Below are 18,243 nucleotides of genomic sequence, written 5' to 3' on the forward strand. Positions count from 1 at the left end.
CAAATTTTGGTGATAAGAATCTCAGTAAATTAGCTTACTATGCCTACTTTCATTCACTGCTTTCGTATGGTATCATATTCTGGGGTAATTCATCATTATTTTCAAAATTTTTAGGTGTGTCCATTGATGAGAGGTTAAACTGGAAGCAATGGTCTGCTGAAACGTCTGGGTTCGGCTACATATGCTATTAGGGTTATTGCAAATTTTGGTGATAAGAATCTCAGTAAATTAGCTTACTATGCCTACTTTCATTCACTGCTTTCATATGGTATCATATTCTGGGGTAATTCATTGTTGAGTAGAAAAGTATTCATTGCTCAAAAACGTGTAATCAGAATAATTGCTGGAGCCCACCCATGGCCATCTTGCAGACATCTATTTAAGGATCTAGGGATCCTCACAGTAACCTCACAGTATATATATTCACTTATAAAATTTGTTGTTAATAATCCAGCCCAGTTCAAAAGTAATAGCAGTGTGCATAGCTATAACACCAGGAGAAAGGATGATCTTCACTATGCAGGGTTAAATCTGACTTTGGCACAGAAAGGGGTAAATTATGCTGCCACAAAAGTCTTTGGTCACCTACCAAACAGCATCAAAAGCCTGACAGATAGTCAACCAACATTTAAAAATAAATTAAAAGAATTTCTAGATGACAACTCCTTCTACTCATTGGCTGAATTTTTAGATGTAAATTAAGGGAGGGAAAAAAACTAACTTAAGCATTAGTGTCATGCAATATTTTGTGTACTGTAATATCTTGTACAGACATCTTTCATTAACCTGACACGTTCCACATCATTATGAAGTGTCGTATTCATGATCTATGGAACAAGTATTAATCTAATCTAATCTAATGATTGAAGCAGAAGAACTGTTAGACATGGCATGCCACAATGTCCTGTCCTTGGACAAATACTATTTATTCTCTGCATAAATGATTTCCAACACTATATAAATCAGAATCTTACAATCCATGCCGATGACACAACCAGTATATATGCAACTGAGACACAGGAGGAGCTTGAAAAGGAAGCACTCCCGAATATTGAAAATGAATATAAGTATCTAAAACAGTCTTTTTATAGATCAGTCTAAAACAGTGTGTCTAGTTTTTCAAACAAATATGAGTGAAACACACTGTGGAGAGACAAAGACATTATGAGCACAATTTTTTTTTGGAAACTTCTAGATAAGTATTTGACATTGTGTGAAACACATGCATGTAATGTGTAAAAATATAAATACACAGATTTTTCTCATGTGCAAAACAGAAAAAGTCATGAGTGATAAAGTTGTCAGAACAAAGTGTTCCCATATCTGGCTTACTCAATTTGCATAGGCCTATCGGAATTGCACAAACAGGTTACTCTGAGAGAATATTTGAAGTTCGGATAACAGCAGTGAGGTGCATTATAAAGATACCACCCAGACAGTCATGTAGACAAGCATTTATATACAATATTAGGACATTGTACTCACTGTACTGACTAAGTATCTGAATAATAGATCAGTGAGAGCAAATCTACAAAAAGACTGCATAACGACGAAACAAGAGGAAAGGAACAATGAGGAATTCAGATGCAGCAGGAAAAAGTTTATTTTTAAATTTTCAAAACTCGCTTAAAAAAAGTGTACCTCACACAGAAACTTATATTCAGTATGAATGAGTATTAAAAATGAAACTCAATATTGATATATTGTAACAGAAAGTATGGAATAACCATTTATGTACCTATAAAATGGAATACTGTATTCTTTATTGTAGTTATGTATGATTTAAAGTTAACATGATAAATGCAGTTAGAGCGCAAATGTTACATCTGACGTAGTCTGCCCTCCTATAAATTATATGACGCACCCATCACTCCCAGCTACAAATTATCGGGTAGGTCCAATGCCAAAGAAAACCTAATTAAATAAACTGCTGATATCGGCCATAAAACAAATGTACAAATCTCGATCGCTGTCTTCAAATTACGATAGTGTCGTTTATTTCTGCCACAAAATTCATATAGGCAACGTTTATGCTCCCACAAACGATTTTTAACAGGATAATTTTTCAAAATTGTAGCACGACTTCTTGTGCAACGTGCATCAATAAAACTCGCACCACATTACTTTGACAGGAAACACAAACGAAATTGAGACACTGTAATACGTGTGCAAGTGACGACACGAAACTGCAGCTATGCGTTTGTGCCGTAACGTGAAAGGCATGGGATTTGGCCTTAACAGTGTCTGCTTGATACTCGAAATATCTAGAACGCACGCGACAGTTATAGAAGTCGCTACCGTCCATTCCAGTGATCACTGGTCCATTCCAAACGTATTAGTCACGTTCATTCTTACAATGTTGGCAGCACTGGCATCAGCCTTTATAATAGTTGGGACGGGCTCGAATAGCACGATTTGCCGCCGTGTACGGAAAGTGCGCAAAACGAGCGAATCTTTCGAAGTTGATAGCAGCGCTTTCGTTCGTAAAAGGTAAGTGCGCACATAAGATGTCGTGTTTGCTGCTTCGTTGTAGTGACCTGCAGTTAATTAATGAAGTGGTGTTGAACTCTTACCGAGATCAAGTAGAATTTATTTGAGGTTGCGTGGATTATTTGACTACCGGGAGTGCTGGTAACTGTAATGCACTGTCGTGATACTGTATTGGTTCTTTTTGTCACGTTATGAAGTTTTTTTTTCCTACATAATATACTGTAATATATCACTGGATTGTTCAAGAGGTGAATCACTAATTTTTGAGGCTGCATGTGTTGTGCGGTGGGAGGAGATAAACATTCGCGACATTTCCTTCGTAATTTCTTAAGCACACACGGAATGGTTCTGAGCACTTCTGTGAATAGTTAAAGTAAGCTGGAATAGTTTAACTGTAAAACACAGTGATAGTGAGTTATGTATTGTTGCAGATGGCTCTGACACCGATGATCCGCCACTTGCTTGACGATGTCGACAGACAGATGTCATTATTCGACCAAAATTTCGGCTTGGGTCTGACACACGACGATTTGCTTCTCCCTCGTCTGTCTGTCGTCCCTAGTCTTTCTGGATATTACAGACCATGGCGTCATTTGGCAGCTCGTAACTCCGGCGTATCTACCATTCAGAATAACAAAGATGGGTTTAAGGTAAGTGAACAACTTTAATCCAACACAGCTTTTAGCTGTTAATAACGTCAAAGCAAAAAAAAAAAGCAATTTTGTTTGTCCTGGAGTTTATGGGTACAGAACCACAGAAAATAGCTTATGCTAGCTGAACTTATGGTACCGTTTTCGTTGTAGGTCAATTTAGACGTCCAGCAGTTCAAACCGGAGGAGCTGACGGTAAAAGTGGTGGGCGACAGTGTGGTGGTAGAGGCAAAACATGAGGAGCGTAAAGATGAGCACGGATACATCTCGCGCCAGATGCAGCGTCGCTATTTGTTGCCGAAGGACGTCGAGACCTACCAGGTGCAGACGCAACTATCATCGGACGGCGTCCTCACCATCTCGGCACCAAAAAAGGTACGTGTCAGAAAATATTAGTGACCTTGCAGTAGTTGCAGAACCTATATTAGGTTACGAAACTTGGTAGGAATACCTTCACACATTATAGGTGTGGGATGATGATAACCGGCAATGATTTGTACATCATTATTGAAGGACCAGTGAATAAGATTATGCCCAGAAGACAAAGCAAAATTTTAGTTAATGTGTGGCAAAACTTTTTGAAGCGTCATCTTAAGTACAAATCTATAACGGGGGGAAATTGTCATCCTGCAGACATCTGTTTAAGGATCTAGGGATCCTCACAGTATATATATATATATTCACTTATAAAATTTGTTGTTAATAATCCAGCCCAGTTGAAAAGTAATAGCAGTGTGCATAGCTATAACACCAGGAGAAAGGATGATCTTCACTATGCAGGGTTAAATCTGACTTTGGCACAGAAAGGGGTAAATTATGCTGCCACAAAAGTCTTTGGTCACCTACCAAACAGCATCAAAAGCCTGACTGATAGTCAACCAACATTTAAAAATAAATTAAAAGAATTTCTAGATGACAACTCCTTCTACTCATTGGCTGAATTTTTAGATATAAATTAAGGGAGAGAAAAAAAATCTAACTTAAGCATTAGTGTCATGCAATATTTTGTGTACTGTAATATCTTGTACAGACATCTTTCATTAACCTGACACGTTCCACATCATTACGAAGTGTCGTATTCGTGATCTATGGAACAAGTGTTAATCTAATCTAATCATTGGGATTTGCAAGTAATATGTAACTTCGAAATAAGATTATTCTCAAAGTAATAACCTTTGTAAAAGGCTGCTCAAGAGAAGTTAGACTAGACACACTGCACTTTCAGTACTTCTATCTACAGTGTTGTGGTCCTTGTTGGAATCCATGCTAATCGTACCAAATTTCACACTTTAAATGAGCACAAAGAGAAGTAAAATTCGTCAAAGGTAACTGTTGTGCTGACCCTGGCACAGTAACCACACTATAGGAACTGTGACAGGTTCAGCAAACCTCTGCAGGACTGAAACTGCTACATATAGTTGGACATTTGTGTTTTAGGTAAAAGGAAAATGGAATGAAACTGCCCCTGAGCTAATAAACATCAATTCTCCACAAGGAGGGTCATGGCTGGGTACAGCTAGTGATAAGTTAAGACATGTGTTGCAAATCATTTCAGTATGTGTAGAATCAATGTATTCCATAGAGCATTGCTGTGTAAGTGTGGAAGCTAATCACAGTAAAGAAAACATCATATGGTAGTGATGATTGTTTTACACCAATCAGTCATAAACCAAAGTCTTCATCTGGGAGCTCATTTGACTCTTTGTTTTTTTCAGGCTCTCCCTCCAGCAGAGGACCGGGAGCGTGTAGTACAAATTGTGCAAACAGGTGTTCCAGCAGTTACTAACCAGCAAGAGCAGGGAGGAGAGAAGATGGAGCAGTGATATTTTCACCGCTGATGTGCAAACTAAGTTTTGTATTGTTGTATTGATTAGTTATTTCTTTATTGTCATATGTTTTTCCTTCAAGAAATTTAAACATTTTTCGTCTGTCTCTGATAAGCTTTACATATGCCGAAGATACTTTTAAGTGTAAAACAATTTGTAAGTCATTAAATACTATGTTTCATACAAGTTTCTTGAATGTCTTGTGATGAATAATTATAACTAGAAACAGAACACAATATAAGACTGATAGTATTTGTGTTGTGAAATGGTCAATAAATATTTTGTATATTAACTGTTTTGTCATCTCCTTTCATCCTATTACAAACAATTCCTGTGTGATACTTAATGTGATTTGATGTCACACTGAATGAGTACATTGTCTATTGCACGGGCATTTTGTAAACCTGTTTACAATTTTACAGTTGAAATGGCACTATTTTTGTGGAAGTTGACTAGCAAAATTACTGAAAGAAATAGCAACTCCTGTGAACTAAAGGTTTAATCTTAAAATTGCAAAGGGTGATATAAATGGGCAAAAATACTTAAGTTTGGATAGGTAATGTACATGAGCATCCAATGGAACTGTAAAGCTAGATTGATCAGAATAATTCAGTATTAATAAAGATGAGGTGTTAAAACATAATACACACAATTTTGCAATGAGATAAAGATGGTCTTGCTTGATCACATTTACCACTGGTATGACAGAAATGAAAGTTGTGGACGTTTTACAGTAAATTCTAATTGATGATTAAAAAAAAAAAAAAAAAACCTGTTTCCAACATATTTTCACTAGGTCTGCTAATAATTTGCAACAGTTAACACAACTCTACTGTTTTATGAAATAAAGAAAACAATACAATAATGGAATGAATGTTGCAACAAATGTCAGAGCTTACAAGGAGCATCAGTTTCAAAATTATACTTATTACTGGAGCCACAGGAATTGGTTAGCTTATATTGCAAGGCTTGAATTGTTTATTATAATAATGGTATTATACACTTTCTACAACATTTGTATAAAGTGAAACTGTTTGTTGGGTAGCTGTCATTATAAGCTTCATAGGACTGAGGATAGTTGCAGGCCCATTTCACTTAATTAAGTTGGCCAAATATAACATTCCATATTGGTATTATTCAAATTGGGGACTAAGTTTGTCAGGTTTCCCTGCTTTGTTATTTTCACTTTTAATGAAAGGGAAAGTGTATAGAAGGAAATGATAAACTACTGACATGTGCATTCTTTTGTTCCAGGAATTGGAACCCCCTTGTTCTCTGTGTAAAATTCAACATTTACTATTATTCTTTTAACTTTTGGTTGTTACAAAATCAGTGAGGTCATCGGTCCTAGCAAAGTCTTTAATTTCTGTTGTACAATGAGACCTTATTTTTTTCTTTCTCATTGTTTTCCACTTTGTAAAATTAATTATTCCTTCTGTGGGAGACTACAGACTCAGATTTTTTGAAAAAGTTACGCAAAATGCAAACACCCAAGGTGAAGTATTACCCGACCACAATCGCACTTGGCTTCCCATGGTCATTATCAGAAATGCATAATGATGATAAATGTAAACTAGAACAGTGGTGACTAATGAAAACACATTACACTGTGAATAATTTCAAGACAGCAACTGAGCGAGGTGGTGCCATGGTTAGCACACTGGACTCGCATTCGGGAGGACAACGGTTCAATCCCGTCTCTGGCCATCCTGATTTAGGTTTTCTGTGATTTCCCTAAATTGTTTCAGGCAAATGCCAGGATGGTTCCTTTGAAAGGGCACGGCCAATTACCTTCCCAATCCTTCCCTCACCCGAACTTGCACTCCATCTCTAATGACCTCATTGTCGACGGGACGTTAAACACTAATCACCACCACCACCACCACCTTCAAGACAGCTGTGCATATATTAGCAAGTGCCTCATCACATCCTCATGAAATGTCACAGTTCGAACTCACAATAAGCTAACCAAAATGCACCCATTCTGAGGTGCAGTACTATTCTGGTCAACTAATATAGCCAATTAATTTTGGAGTACAAACATCTGGACTTAGACTTGTCTAATAAAACCAGGCATGAAATTCTATGCTACATGCATGAGTCACATTAAAGAATACAGAGATGCAAAATATTTGTAGGTTGTTTAAAAATGCAGCACACATGAACATAAAGAGATTGGGGAAAGGATTCCACAATACACACTGACTTTTTCTTGCACAGACTAAGAGAAAAATGATACAACAGAAATTTTAGAACCAGCAAATGACATCTGAAATACGTAGTATGATGCCACAGAGGTCATACCTTGCATGGACAAGAAATTTGGATTATATGGAGAATTAACTGTGAAATCTGATGTCAGTGACACTATGAAATTTCAAGCCAGACGTGAGATTTTGTCAGAGCAAGGAAACACCTCAAATGTAACCAGTCCACAGAGAAGAATCTGAAGAACATGGGTGGATAACGTACCTTATACAACACATAATTTCCCAGCCTTCAGAAACAGCTGACAGTAGCACCATGATAATCAACAACAGGAATGGAAACAGCAGAAAAAAAGTCACTGCAGTCCTATGAATGGTCCGTAAGATACAGAAAACCTCTGCTTCTCATGGATAATTGGAACCTCACCAGGACACAAGACAGAACATGCCACAACATAACATAAATATAGCTAATTGGTTCTCATCCTAGTTACCAACATATTTTTGAGCTTAAACATTCAGTGCCTCTAGAAATAAATCATTAGAATTTGAGATAGCAATGACTGGTGAAAATTTGTAATGCATTTACATTATGGAGCACTAGTGGAGAAATTTTGAACTAAGTGGCATTAACATCCATCCCTGTGAGTTGGCAATTTAATATTGTGAAAGAATGCCAAAAATAGAGGTATATGTATTTTTACCAAATCAATTACAAACGGTGTGAAGCCAAATCTCTGAATGTGGAGAAACATTTTGAAGCAGCTGCTGTGCAGTTGTATTAACTACAAGGAAAAGTCATTACAATAGACAAACCACCAACTGGAGATACATAATATTTATTAATCAATTAAAACATTGCTTAACATTTTATTTACTGAAGGAACTACTATAATCATACATGGGGACTCCAGTGTAAATCTTAGGAACAAATATAGCCTGAAAGATTAGTTTTTAAGTCTCTCTGGTTGAAAGCTTACTTCTTAGCAGTCATTTTCTTGTGCTCTCTGCAACTCACCATCTCAGCTATATGGTGAATAGCAATCTATCCTATTCATAATATTTTCATTATTACATTCTGGATTTTCCACTGTGCGAAAAGTGCGCTTTATGCATATAGAAGAGACTTTTCTACAGAAAACTGTGTTGACTTTGTAAATATCCTATGGAGTGAGACCTGGATGGGTGTTGTGTCCCAAAAAATTATCAATGATGTGTATAATTCCTTCTCTTCACTTTCCATGGGATATTTTGAGATTACTCCCTAAAGAAGATGCCAAGAATCAGATCCCATACTAGCACAAATGCAAATTCCTGGATCATATTTGACATTAAAAATTTTTGTATAACATTAAAAAGAATAATTTTTAAAATCAAAACATCCATAGATCCACAGTTTAGAGAGATGGTAAGAACTACAAGGGAGTATATTGAAAAGTAATCACTAAGGCAAAATTTATGGCTGATAATAGCTTAATAAAGTAGCCTAATAAGTCAAAAGCTATTTGGGGGATTGTGAGGACTGAAACTTAAGAAAATTTACCAAATTATACAAACAGTTATTTCAATTAAAGCTACAACTTCATTATGCTCAAAATCCACAAATCAAGAAAAACAAGAATGTTCAAAAGCTGCTTGCAGCATGAGTGTAGATCCAACAAATGAACACAATGTGTTAAAAGTGATAACAATCTTGAAACCTACAATGTCAACAGAGTAGATGAGGTGCTGATGTCTGTCACAATCAAGATTGCACCACAAACTGCAAGACCCTTGGCATATATTGCTAACTTTTTGTTTGGGGAAGGACAGTTTCCTGAAAGGTTGAAAACATCAATAGTGAAGCCAGAGTTTAGAAGCTGTGACAATAATAATGTAGAAAACTATTGGCCAATATTGCTCCTTCTGGCAGTCTTCAAAATATTAGAAAAAATTCCTGAAGCACCAAATCAACAAATATCTAAATGACCATAAGTTACTTAACAATAATCAATAAGGTTTACAGACAGATAAAACACAGAAATGGCAGTAATGTGCTACATTAAAAAAATAATTAGAAATTTAGAAAAAGCCAGTAGTCTAACAGAAGTTAACTTAGGCCTCTCCAAGTATTTAATTCTGACAGTTGTGGCAACCTCTTAGAAAAACTGGAAGCTCTAGGTGTTCAACTGTATGGTAAAAAGTGGTTTGAAACATAGCAACAAAGCAAAATTGCAAAAAACAGATTATAGGACTGATGTCAACTAGTAAGTTGGCATCACAAAACCAGTTTTTTTTTCCTATTTTTGTGGAGTGAGGGGCATCTTGGAAATAGGAATACCACAAGGCAGTATTCTAGATCTCATATTATTTATCATCTATATAAATGAGACACAAAGCTCAGATAGTGCAGCCAATATCATGCTATTTGTGGTTGATACTAGTGTGATGATGAATGTGCCACAGCAATTATTACATACAACTATCAATGAAGTCCTCAAGTATATCAACTCTTTGATTTAATAAAAACAGGTTGCATTAAGTGTAAATAAAATAGTTTGGGGAAATAAGTTACAGTATATAGGAAGGTCTGGTGTTGGGTGACAAAGCCATAGTCAGAACCATCTACAAAATTGCTGGAGATTCATGTTAATGAAAACTTAAATTTTAATGACCACACAATAAAACTTGCATAGAAACTCAATTCATTCTCTTCTCCTCTTAGAATTATCACAAACATTTGTACTTCAGAAGGTAGAAAGATAATGCACTGTTCTTTTTTTACAAAAGAGAGGATTATCCAAATAACAACCCACGACACACGGTGTTCCACAGAAATGTTGCATCCCATATTCAGAAAGATAAAAGGGCTAACAATATCTCCTCTCTATCTACACACACAAAAAAATTTTTACGTAAGACAGCCCACCTTGAAGCATGAACAAAAAGAATTAATGCACAAAGGCATGTGTGCGATAGTGATGTTAAACTGTACAACAGAAAATTGCACGACAAAAATAAATTTAAACACAAACTCCCAAAACAATGCTCTTAGTTGGTAATTGTTTATGCAGGCCAATAACATTGTCCAGGCAACGTTTATAAAGGAAAGTAAACACCAATATTAGGTTTAGGCCATAGGACTTCTCTGACTGACTGCTGTATGCAAGGCAGTATAAGGAGCAATCCATGACTGTGGGACATGTGATCAGCATTTCACTAATCCCTCCAGTTGTTATTGCCAGTAAATGAATCGTGATGATAACGCTGATTCATTATTCAAGCAGTTCATGATTTGGCCTCAGAAGGGCTGAGTGGACCCCCCCCCCCCCCCCTTATACCTTTCAACCTCAGAAAAAATCTGAGTATGTACTATAAATCAACCCCAGGTCTTTCTGCATGGAAGGCGGCGATGGTAATCATTAGGCTGTGGAGGCAGTTGCAGAATGGTTACAGGCAATGTTTATATAAAGCAACAACAGAACACAATATTTCCATGGTCAGACTGGCCTCCATCTTCAGGTGAGAATACTGTTTGCCAATTTTGCCTGGACTGATATATACTGCAAACAGCAGTCCTTTTATATGCAGTGGAGGGCATATTCTCTTTTTTTGTAATTGTCTCACATAAAATTTACATGTACATTTGGAGAACATTCATACGCTATTTGTTGTCTGTAGATGGATAAAGAAATTACAAGACATCAGTGAGCAGATCTAATTGAACAATTCAACGGCCAGGAATGGTTAGTTAAATAACTACCTGTAGGATTTCATTACTCCTATCACACAGTGGTACTATAGACTCTGATGCCCTGTATATCCCAGGTGGTTTTCACCCTTACAAAATCTCTTGAACAAATTATGTGAAATAATAAATAAAATCATGGATTTACAAGAAATGGATTGAAAATAGTCACAGCAAAATTATTTGCAGTAATGTTTTGTAAGCATTCTGCCTGAGGTAGGCCTATACCATTTTCTCTGAGTGTGCTTATGACCTCGCAGTTTAGTGCCCTAAAAGACTAATAATAATAATAATAATAATAATAATAATAATAATTTCTCTCTGAAACAGGTATCAAATATCTGGGATTTATTGTCAACCCAGTATCAACTTGGAATGTGCACACAAAACATACTACTCAGAAATATGTGGCAACTATTGACATAATGCTGTGACACCTTTATGGTGGTGGTTGAATGTACATTCAACTATAAAACTTTACCAGGTAATGGTATCCTCATCATGAAAGAGAACATTAAGGGGTATGGAATGAGTTGACACATACTTTAACAAAGAGGAGAAGTTGCTAGAATTGAGTTATATGTGACTGTCATTAAACTGCGATACTGGTCTGCTGTTGTTAACCTGATACTACTTCCTTAGTTTTCTTGTAAGATTACACTGTTATTTATCAAGAGTGGCAATTACCTACAAGAATAATAGATAGCTATTTACTCTGAACATTGCTGTGTATTACAAAGCTGACAGGAAAATTCATTCATTGATTCTATATGAGCATATGGCTTGAATAAAGAGTAGATAACAAGATATGTTAGTGATTTACTTTGAAATTTGTAAGGATTTAAAGTTTCTTCTTTATATCTATTGCTAGTTCCAAATCCCCAAAAAGAAGCCAAAGTCTACATGGAAAGCATTATTCTGCCATGTATTGTAGGTGTGCAAATCACAGTTCATTTAAAATTAATGCAATTTTCATTAATAACAAATGACATTGAGCAATCTATGCAGTGAACTGCTAAATTACAAGATATCTAAAGAGATTTGTACTAAATGCATAGTTATTCACTGAATGTAATAGTTTTATGGCTCAGATTTGCTAAATGAATATTCACCTCACCTGCAGTGCCATGGAAGTTAAGTCAATAATGCCCACCATTGAGGATGAGAGTTGTGTGGGCTGCCCTCACTCTGGGGTGTGAGTGACCCGCCCTTCTTTTCTAAGCTTCCCTAACATCCTTCTCTCCTTCCCCACTAAAGAAACTATTAGTACTAAAAGCTAGGTAGTGTGTCTCTTTCACTCGACATGTTTCTAATGGCGGTATTACACATTTTGGCTCCTGAAGGTAAGCATTTGCAAGAAAGTCTTCCTCGCAACTTATAATAACATCCAGTAAAACAAACCTTAAAAATCTAAAATTTAAATGATAAAATTATTTTCAGAACCTATGCCTTTCACAATTGAGCCTATAAAAAACCTTAGACTAAATAAAAAATTAAACAATTTCTTAATGTATTTGAAAGTAAGGCATGTAAAACACCTAAACCAATGTCTCTGGTAAATATAGAGGACCACATAAAATATTAAAAGAAACAAGAAGGGAAAAAGGGAGGATGAGGGAGAAGGGAAGGCGGTGAAAGAGAGGAGGGGGTGTGGGGTGGAGGAGAAAATGGAAAAGGCCAAGGGCGAAAAAGAAGAATCAAGCACTATGTTGACCAACTTTTATTGAAACAGTCAAAATTTGCCAAGATGCTGTGGTGCCTTAATTCCATTTATCCATTTAGGATATAACGGGGAAGCTGCTCGATGGATCACATAATTCTGACTTCTTTAGTACATTTAATGAGTGTCTCTCATTTTTACAACATATAATTTATAAGTTACTGGCAAGATCACTGACGGAATGCCTCTGCTCATGAAAATGAGTAATCAATGCAGATTAGAGCGGGAATTCCTGAGGCACAAACTCCCAGCATGTTTGAAGTGCTGCAACTGTTCACTTCCACATTTTTGACGTGGTTCTTGCATTGTCAGAAATATGGTTCCGACTACCTGTTACAGTGATTTGAAAGTGGGTCCTAGGCTGAAAGTAGTCATCAAGTGAATAAAAAATTTGAAATTTGCCACTTTAGTTGGTATTTCTTTGTACTTAAATCCTGAGACGTGTTTTGAACCTGGTACCAATGCCACTCTCAGTTTGTCCAGTGCACCATATGGGAGCAATCAGTGCAGTGACACAATACACCCCAGCTGCATTGTATCCAGATCTAGAAGTGTGTTCCCTCTGCATGTACATTGTACCGATGTTACCAGGATTGAAAAAAGCCAGTTTTATCCATATATGTATGGGAAATAGATATTAAACTTTCAGTTTTATTATTTTTTATGCTAAGATATGTATATTCAGCAAGATGTGCCATAATTTGAAGGGCTATAGCTAAAATAAATTGTGCAATTATATACACTTCCCTTAATAAACATATAACAAGCTCGCATAAGCCATCACCAAAGGAAGGTTAACAGAGACCGTTATGAAATGTAACTAATTCAGTTGTGGGTTCTCGATGTAAGAGTACTCAGCTGTTGTGTACTGGAAAAAGTGTTTATAGTCTGAAACCGAGGTTGAACAAAAATAATAAAGGTTTATGAAAAAAGGCAAAGAAGGGTTTTGTTTGTTAATAAAACATATATTATAAATGGAATAAAGCCAGATGAGGAACTGTGACTAATAAATAGTCACAAAAATTAACCACAAAAGGTTCTGACAAAAAGAACACTCTGCTGCAGAGTGAAAATCTCATTCTGGAAACATCCTCCAGGCTGTGGCTAAGCCATGTCTCCACAATATCCTTTCTTTCGGGAGTGCTAGTTCTGCAAGGTTCGTGGGAGAGTTTCTCTAAAGTTTGGAAAGTAGGAGATGAGGTACTGACAGAAGTGAAGCTGCGAGGACGGGGCGTGAGCTCAGATGGTAGAGCACTTACCCGCAAAAGGCAAATGTCCTGAGTTTGAGTCTCGGTCCGGTATACAGTTTTAATCTGCCAGGAAGTTTCAAAAAGAATAAGTTCATAATGAATACACTGTAGCACCTAAAATGACTTTTAGTGGCTCTGGCTCTGAGCACTATGGGACTTAACATCTGTGGTCATCAGTCCCCTAGAACTTAGAACTACGTAAACCTAACTAACTAACCTTGCCCAAGGCAAGATTCGAACCTACGGCCGTAGCAGTCGCCCAGTTCCGGACTGCACACCTAGAACCGCTAGACCACCGCGGCCGGCCTTTTAGTGTACATGCTAGATCATCAAAGTAGCCTATGAAGTAAGAACTGCCACAATCCCCACACTGACTTTTATATACCATTGTTTTACCAAGTTTATTACATTACCTACATCCAGTGGCAGTTGGTTTCAAATCCTAAGACACTGTACAGGTTAGTAGCTGTCATGTATTCTACACCTGCAGCCATTCTCTGCAAACCAGTGCTAAGTGCATGGCAGTGGGTAATTCCCATTGTATCACATATTAGGATTTCTTATCATTCCATTCGCATTTGAGGTGTGGGAAGAATTCCTGCTGAATTGCATCTATGCTCACTGTAATGATTCTTATCTCCCCTTCCTACAACACAATACATAGTGGGCTATAATATATACCTAAATTTCTCACGTAAACTGGTTCTTTAAACTTTCTACGTAGATGTACATATGATAGATGACACCTATATTCAAGTGTGTGCGAGTTCAGGTTCTTCAGCTTTTCCATTACACTCTCTCATGTGTCAAAGAAGCCTATGGCCATTTGTGCTTTGTTACAGACAAAGTCTGTTCAGAAAATTCCAGAACATTTGTAATTTCATAACTATGGTGTGTTGGAGCGAAATGCAGATGACATCCCTGCACACACCTATGTTTAGCATGTAACTGGTCGTTTATCTGTTAGTTATTGTTCAGTGTTGTACTAAGAAGAATGGTGTGTTGCACAGTTTGTAAATGTCAAGATGGTAGAGTTAGAGGAACAATGCGTCTGCATTACATTTTGTGTGAAACTCAAGAAAACCTTTATAGAGACATGGCAAATGATGCAGGAACCCTATGGTGATGAGTTCATAAGCCATACTTGGTGTTACAAATGGTTCACATGGTATCAAAATGGCCAGACGGAAGTTAAGGATGACCTTCATTCAGTATGCCCTTCAACATCTACGGAAGGAGTAGTTCATCATGAATTTGTGCCATAGGGTCAAACTGTTAATCGGTGGTACTATTGGGATGTGTTGTGATGCCTACAAGAAAAGTGAGAGGGAAATATCCTGAAATGTTGCGAGACAATTCACGGCTCTTGTATCATGATGATGCATCCACACTTTCATCCCTGTTGATGTGTGAATACTGCACAAAAGATGAGATCACTCATCCTCCATACTCTCCAGACCTGGCCCCTGCAGACTTTTTTTATTTCCACAGTTGAAAACCCCTTTTAAAGGATGATGATTTGCAACAATAGAGGGGATAAAAGAAAATTCATAGATGGCACTCTGTGTGATCCAGGAAGAGGTGTACCAAGACTACTTCCAGAAGTGGAACGTCACTGAGAGTGGTGTCTCAATTGTGGAGGAGAGTATTACAAAGGAGACAATGCACAATAAGTAAAAGGTAAGCGCAGAAAAATTTTGTGGGCAAAGTCTGGAATTTTTTGATTAGACCTCATATGTTCAATATCCCTGTTAGTTGTATTTGGTATAGATACAATATGTACATTTGTTACTAATTTAGTCTTCACTATGATGGAAGGTTCTCCTTTATGGTGGGATTTATGGAACACAATGTATGTATGAATGAATGAGTGAATGTTAAGCTTCATTGAAAGGTTAGAGGTTGTCCAATACCAACTTAATTTAGTTGCACATTCAGGATGAAACAGAATTATATCAACAAACTTTCAGAGATGGCAGTATTGACCAAAACAAGAAAAAAATCCTAGTACATATGTTCTCCAAACTCCATACCTAAAGAAATATGAGCACCTGTTAATTCTCACTATTGTGAAATACATCGCTTCTACTGGCCAAGTACTCATAGGTCTTAAGGTATGCATGTTTACTAGACATTTTTATCTTGTTTTGGTTCATACTACCTCTCTGATGGTTTGCCAGTAGAGTTTTGGTACATCCTGTATAATCATGTTATGGCATTTATGTGCAATAGATGGTTATATTTTATTACATGATCTCATTGTCACACCCAGCCAATGACCCTCATCATGCTTCAGATGAATGTAATGCACACACAGTTGTAATGCATCTGACACTGGAAACTTGCTGCTGAAATGTGTCATGTTAATAGACAAACAAAAAGTGACTAAAGATATCGAAATTTTGCAAAAATTTGCAGTCATATTTTGCTAATGTTTTCCCTTAAAATAGGTAATTGACTTAAAAAATATGTATATTGTATTCTTATGCCAGATACTGACCTGTCTGCTAGTCTTGGATTTTTTTTCTTGCTACAACGTATTTGGTGGTCTTTATTTAAGCCATTAGACACCCTTAGTTCATGTTGTTCTTCTTACGCTAGTACCACTGGATGGGTGTTATTAGTGATATATTTTAATATATATTAACTATCACTGTTATATTTTCTAGACTAGTTTAAAGATTTTCTATTTGGGCACCCCAACATTCTTTGTTCTTATTTGATTATTATCTAACAGACAGGTGTTGTCTCATGTTAAATCTTCACTGAATCATTGTAGTCTACATAAGGTTTGATTGGTTGGGGAGGACATAGGTAAAGGCTTATAAAAGACAGACATAAAGGCTTATAAAAGACAGACTATGAATTTACATTCATTTACATGAATTTACATTCATAGGGCATAGGTAAAGGCTTATAAAAGACAGACTATGAATTTACTATGTGTTGCATGACTTTGTATTATTTTGTTTGTGCTATTTTATGTATATATTTGTATGTCCTATTTCCCTGAACTGATTTCAATTATGTACTTATTGATAACATACATACAATATTTATTGTCTGTGGGTGGATAAATTAAATAAAAAAAGTAAAATGATGCTAAACATTCTCTTGCTCCAACATGCCCCAGTAAGGAACATGTAAAATAATTCAGTATGCAATGTGGTTGCAATTAAACTTTCACTACTTGAGCCAGTGCAGATGGAACATTATTTACCATATAGGTACTCACCTTTATAAGACTTTCAAATGAAGCTATTTGGTTCCAGAGACATCTCAAACATCTATGATGTATATATGCAGACTGAAGAGACAAATGAAAATTTGTACCGTGGGTAGGATTCGAAACCAGCTCTCCTGCTTGCTAGGTAGCTGTGCTAACCTTTACATCACCTTGGCACAACTGAGCAGACTACCCTAGCATGCCTGCTTCTTCAAATCAAATTCCCATTCATGCTTCAGCCCACTAGTATTCCCAATAAACTCTGCAATACTGTTCGAATTTATGGGGAATACCAGGAACCTGAGGCATGAATGGGAATTTTGATGGAACAAGGAAGCATGCTAGGGTAGTCTGTGCAGATGCAAAAAGCCACTGTGCCAGGGTGGCATAGTGGTTAGTGCATCTTCCTAGTGAGCAGGAGACCTTTGTTCAAATCCTGGCCTTGGCACAAGTTTTCATTGATTTTGTGCACTCAATTAGATGGGCCTCCATCAGCTTTCAGGAGGAAAACCTCACAAGTTTCAAACTATTCTTGACACATTGATGGAGAGCTGCCTGTAAAACCTGTTGGCTGGCATCCACCATTATTGCTAATGGTGCATTTTGGAGTGGGTGGAATAAGAGAATTGCTTTCTGCACATTAGCCCTTAACTTGTCAAAGATGTGCTGCATTTTATGTGTCCATGGTGGGGATGTCTGCCCATAGCATCGTTATCTGCCAGCGGGTCTGTCCGTGTCACAGGCATCTCTGCTACTCTGGGTAGGTGATGTCGCAAAAGTTTACAATCCTAAGGAATCTTTTTAATTGCTGATAATCTGTTAGCTGAGGAATGTTCTTAATGGCCTCTATCTTCTGTCTGAGAGGACAGAGACTGGCAGCTGAGACTTTATGACTGAGAAATATCACCTGTTTTTGATGCAGAACATATTTTGGGTCATTTATCACCAGGCAAGAGTTATGTACCCTGTTGGACACAGTCTTAAATTATTGCTCATGTAATTCAGCTGTGTATTAAAATATTGTCAATGCGGATGAAGTCTAAATCCAAGCCCCTTAGTACTTCATCTACAAACCTCTGCCTTGACTACCACCTTAATTCGCGCCATACTTTTCTTTATTTGCAGTAGTTAGTCGTATATGAAGTCT

The 18,243-nt window shown here is 36.9% G+C and overlaps 1 protein-coding gene across 1 annotated transcript; it reads left to right on the forward strand.

Moving 5' to 3' along the window:
• The first annotated feature begins 2,375 nt into the window (after positions 1–2,375).
• LOC126284801 (protein lethal(2)essential for life-like) lies at positions 2,376–5,258 on the forward strand. Its single transcript, XM_049983963.1, has 4 exons — positions 2,376–2,490; positions 2,922–3,140; positions 3,294–3,515; positions 4,856–5,258. The coding sequence occupies exons 2-4, from the start codon at positions 2,922–2,924 to the stop codon at positions 4,961–4,963; spliced, it is 549 nt and encodes a 182-aa protein (XP_049839920.1). The 5' UTR covers positions 2,376–2,490; the 3' UTR covers positions 4,964–5,258.
• The last annotated feature ends 12,985 nt before the right edge of the window (positions 5,259–18,243 follow it).

The sequence above is a fragment of the Schistocerca gregaria genome, chromosome 8 (genome assembly GCF_023897955.1).
Source record: "Schistocerca gregaria isolate iqSchGreg1 chromosome 8, iqSchGreg1.2, whole genome shotgun sequence".
Lineage (NCBI taxonomy): Eukaryota > Metazoa > Arthropoda > Insecta > Orthoptera > Acrididae > Schistocerca > Schistocerca gregaria.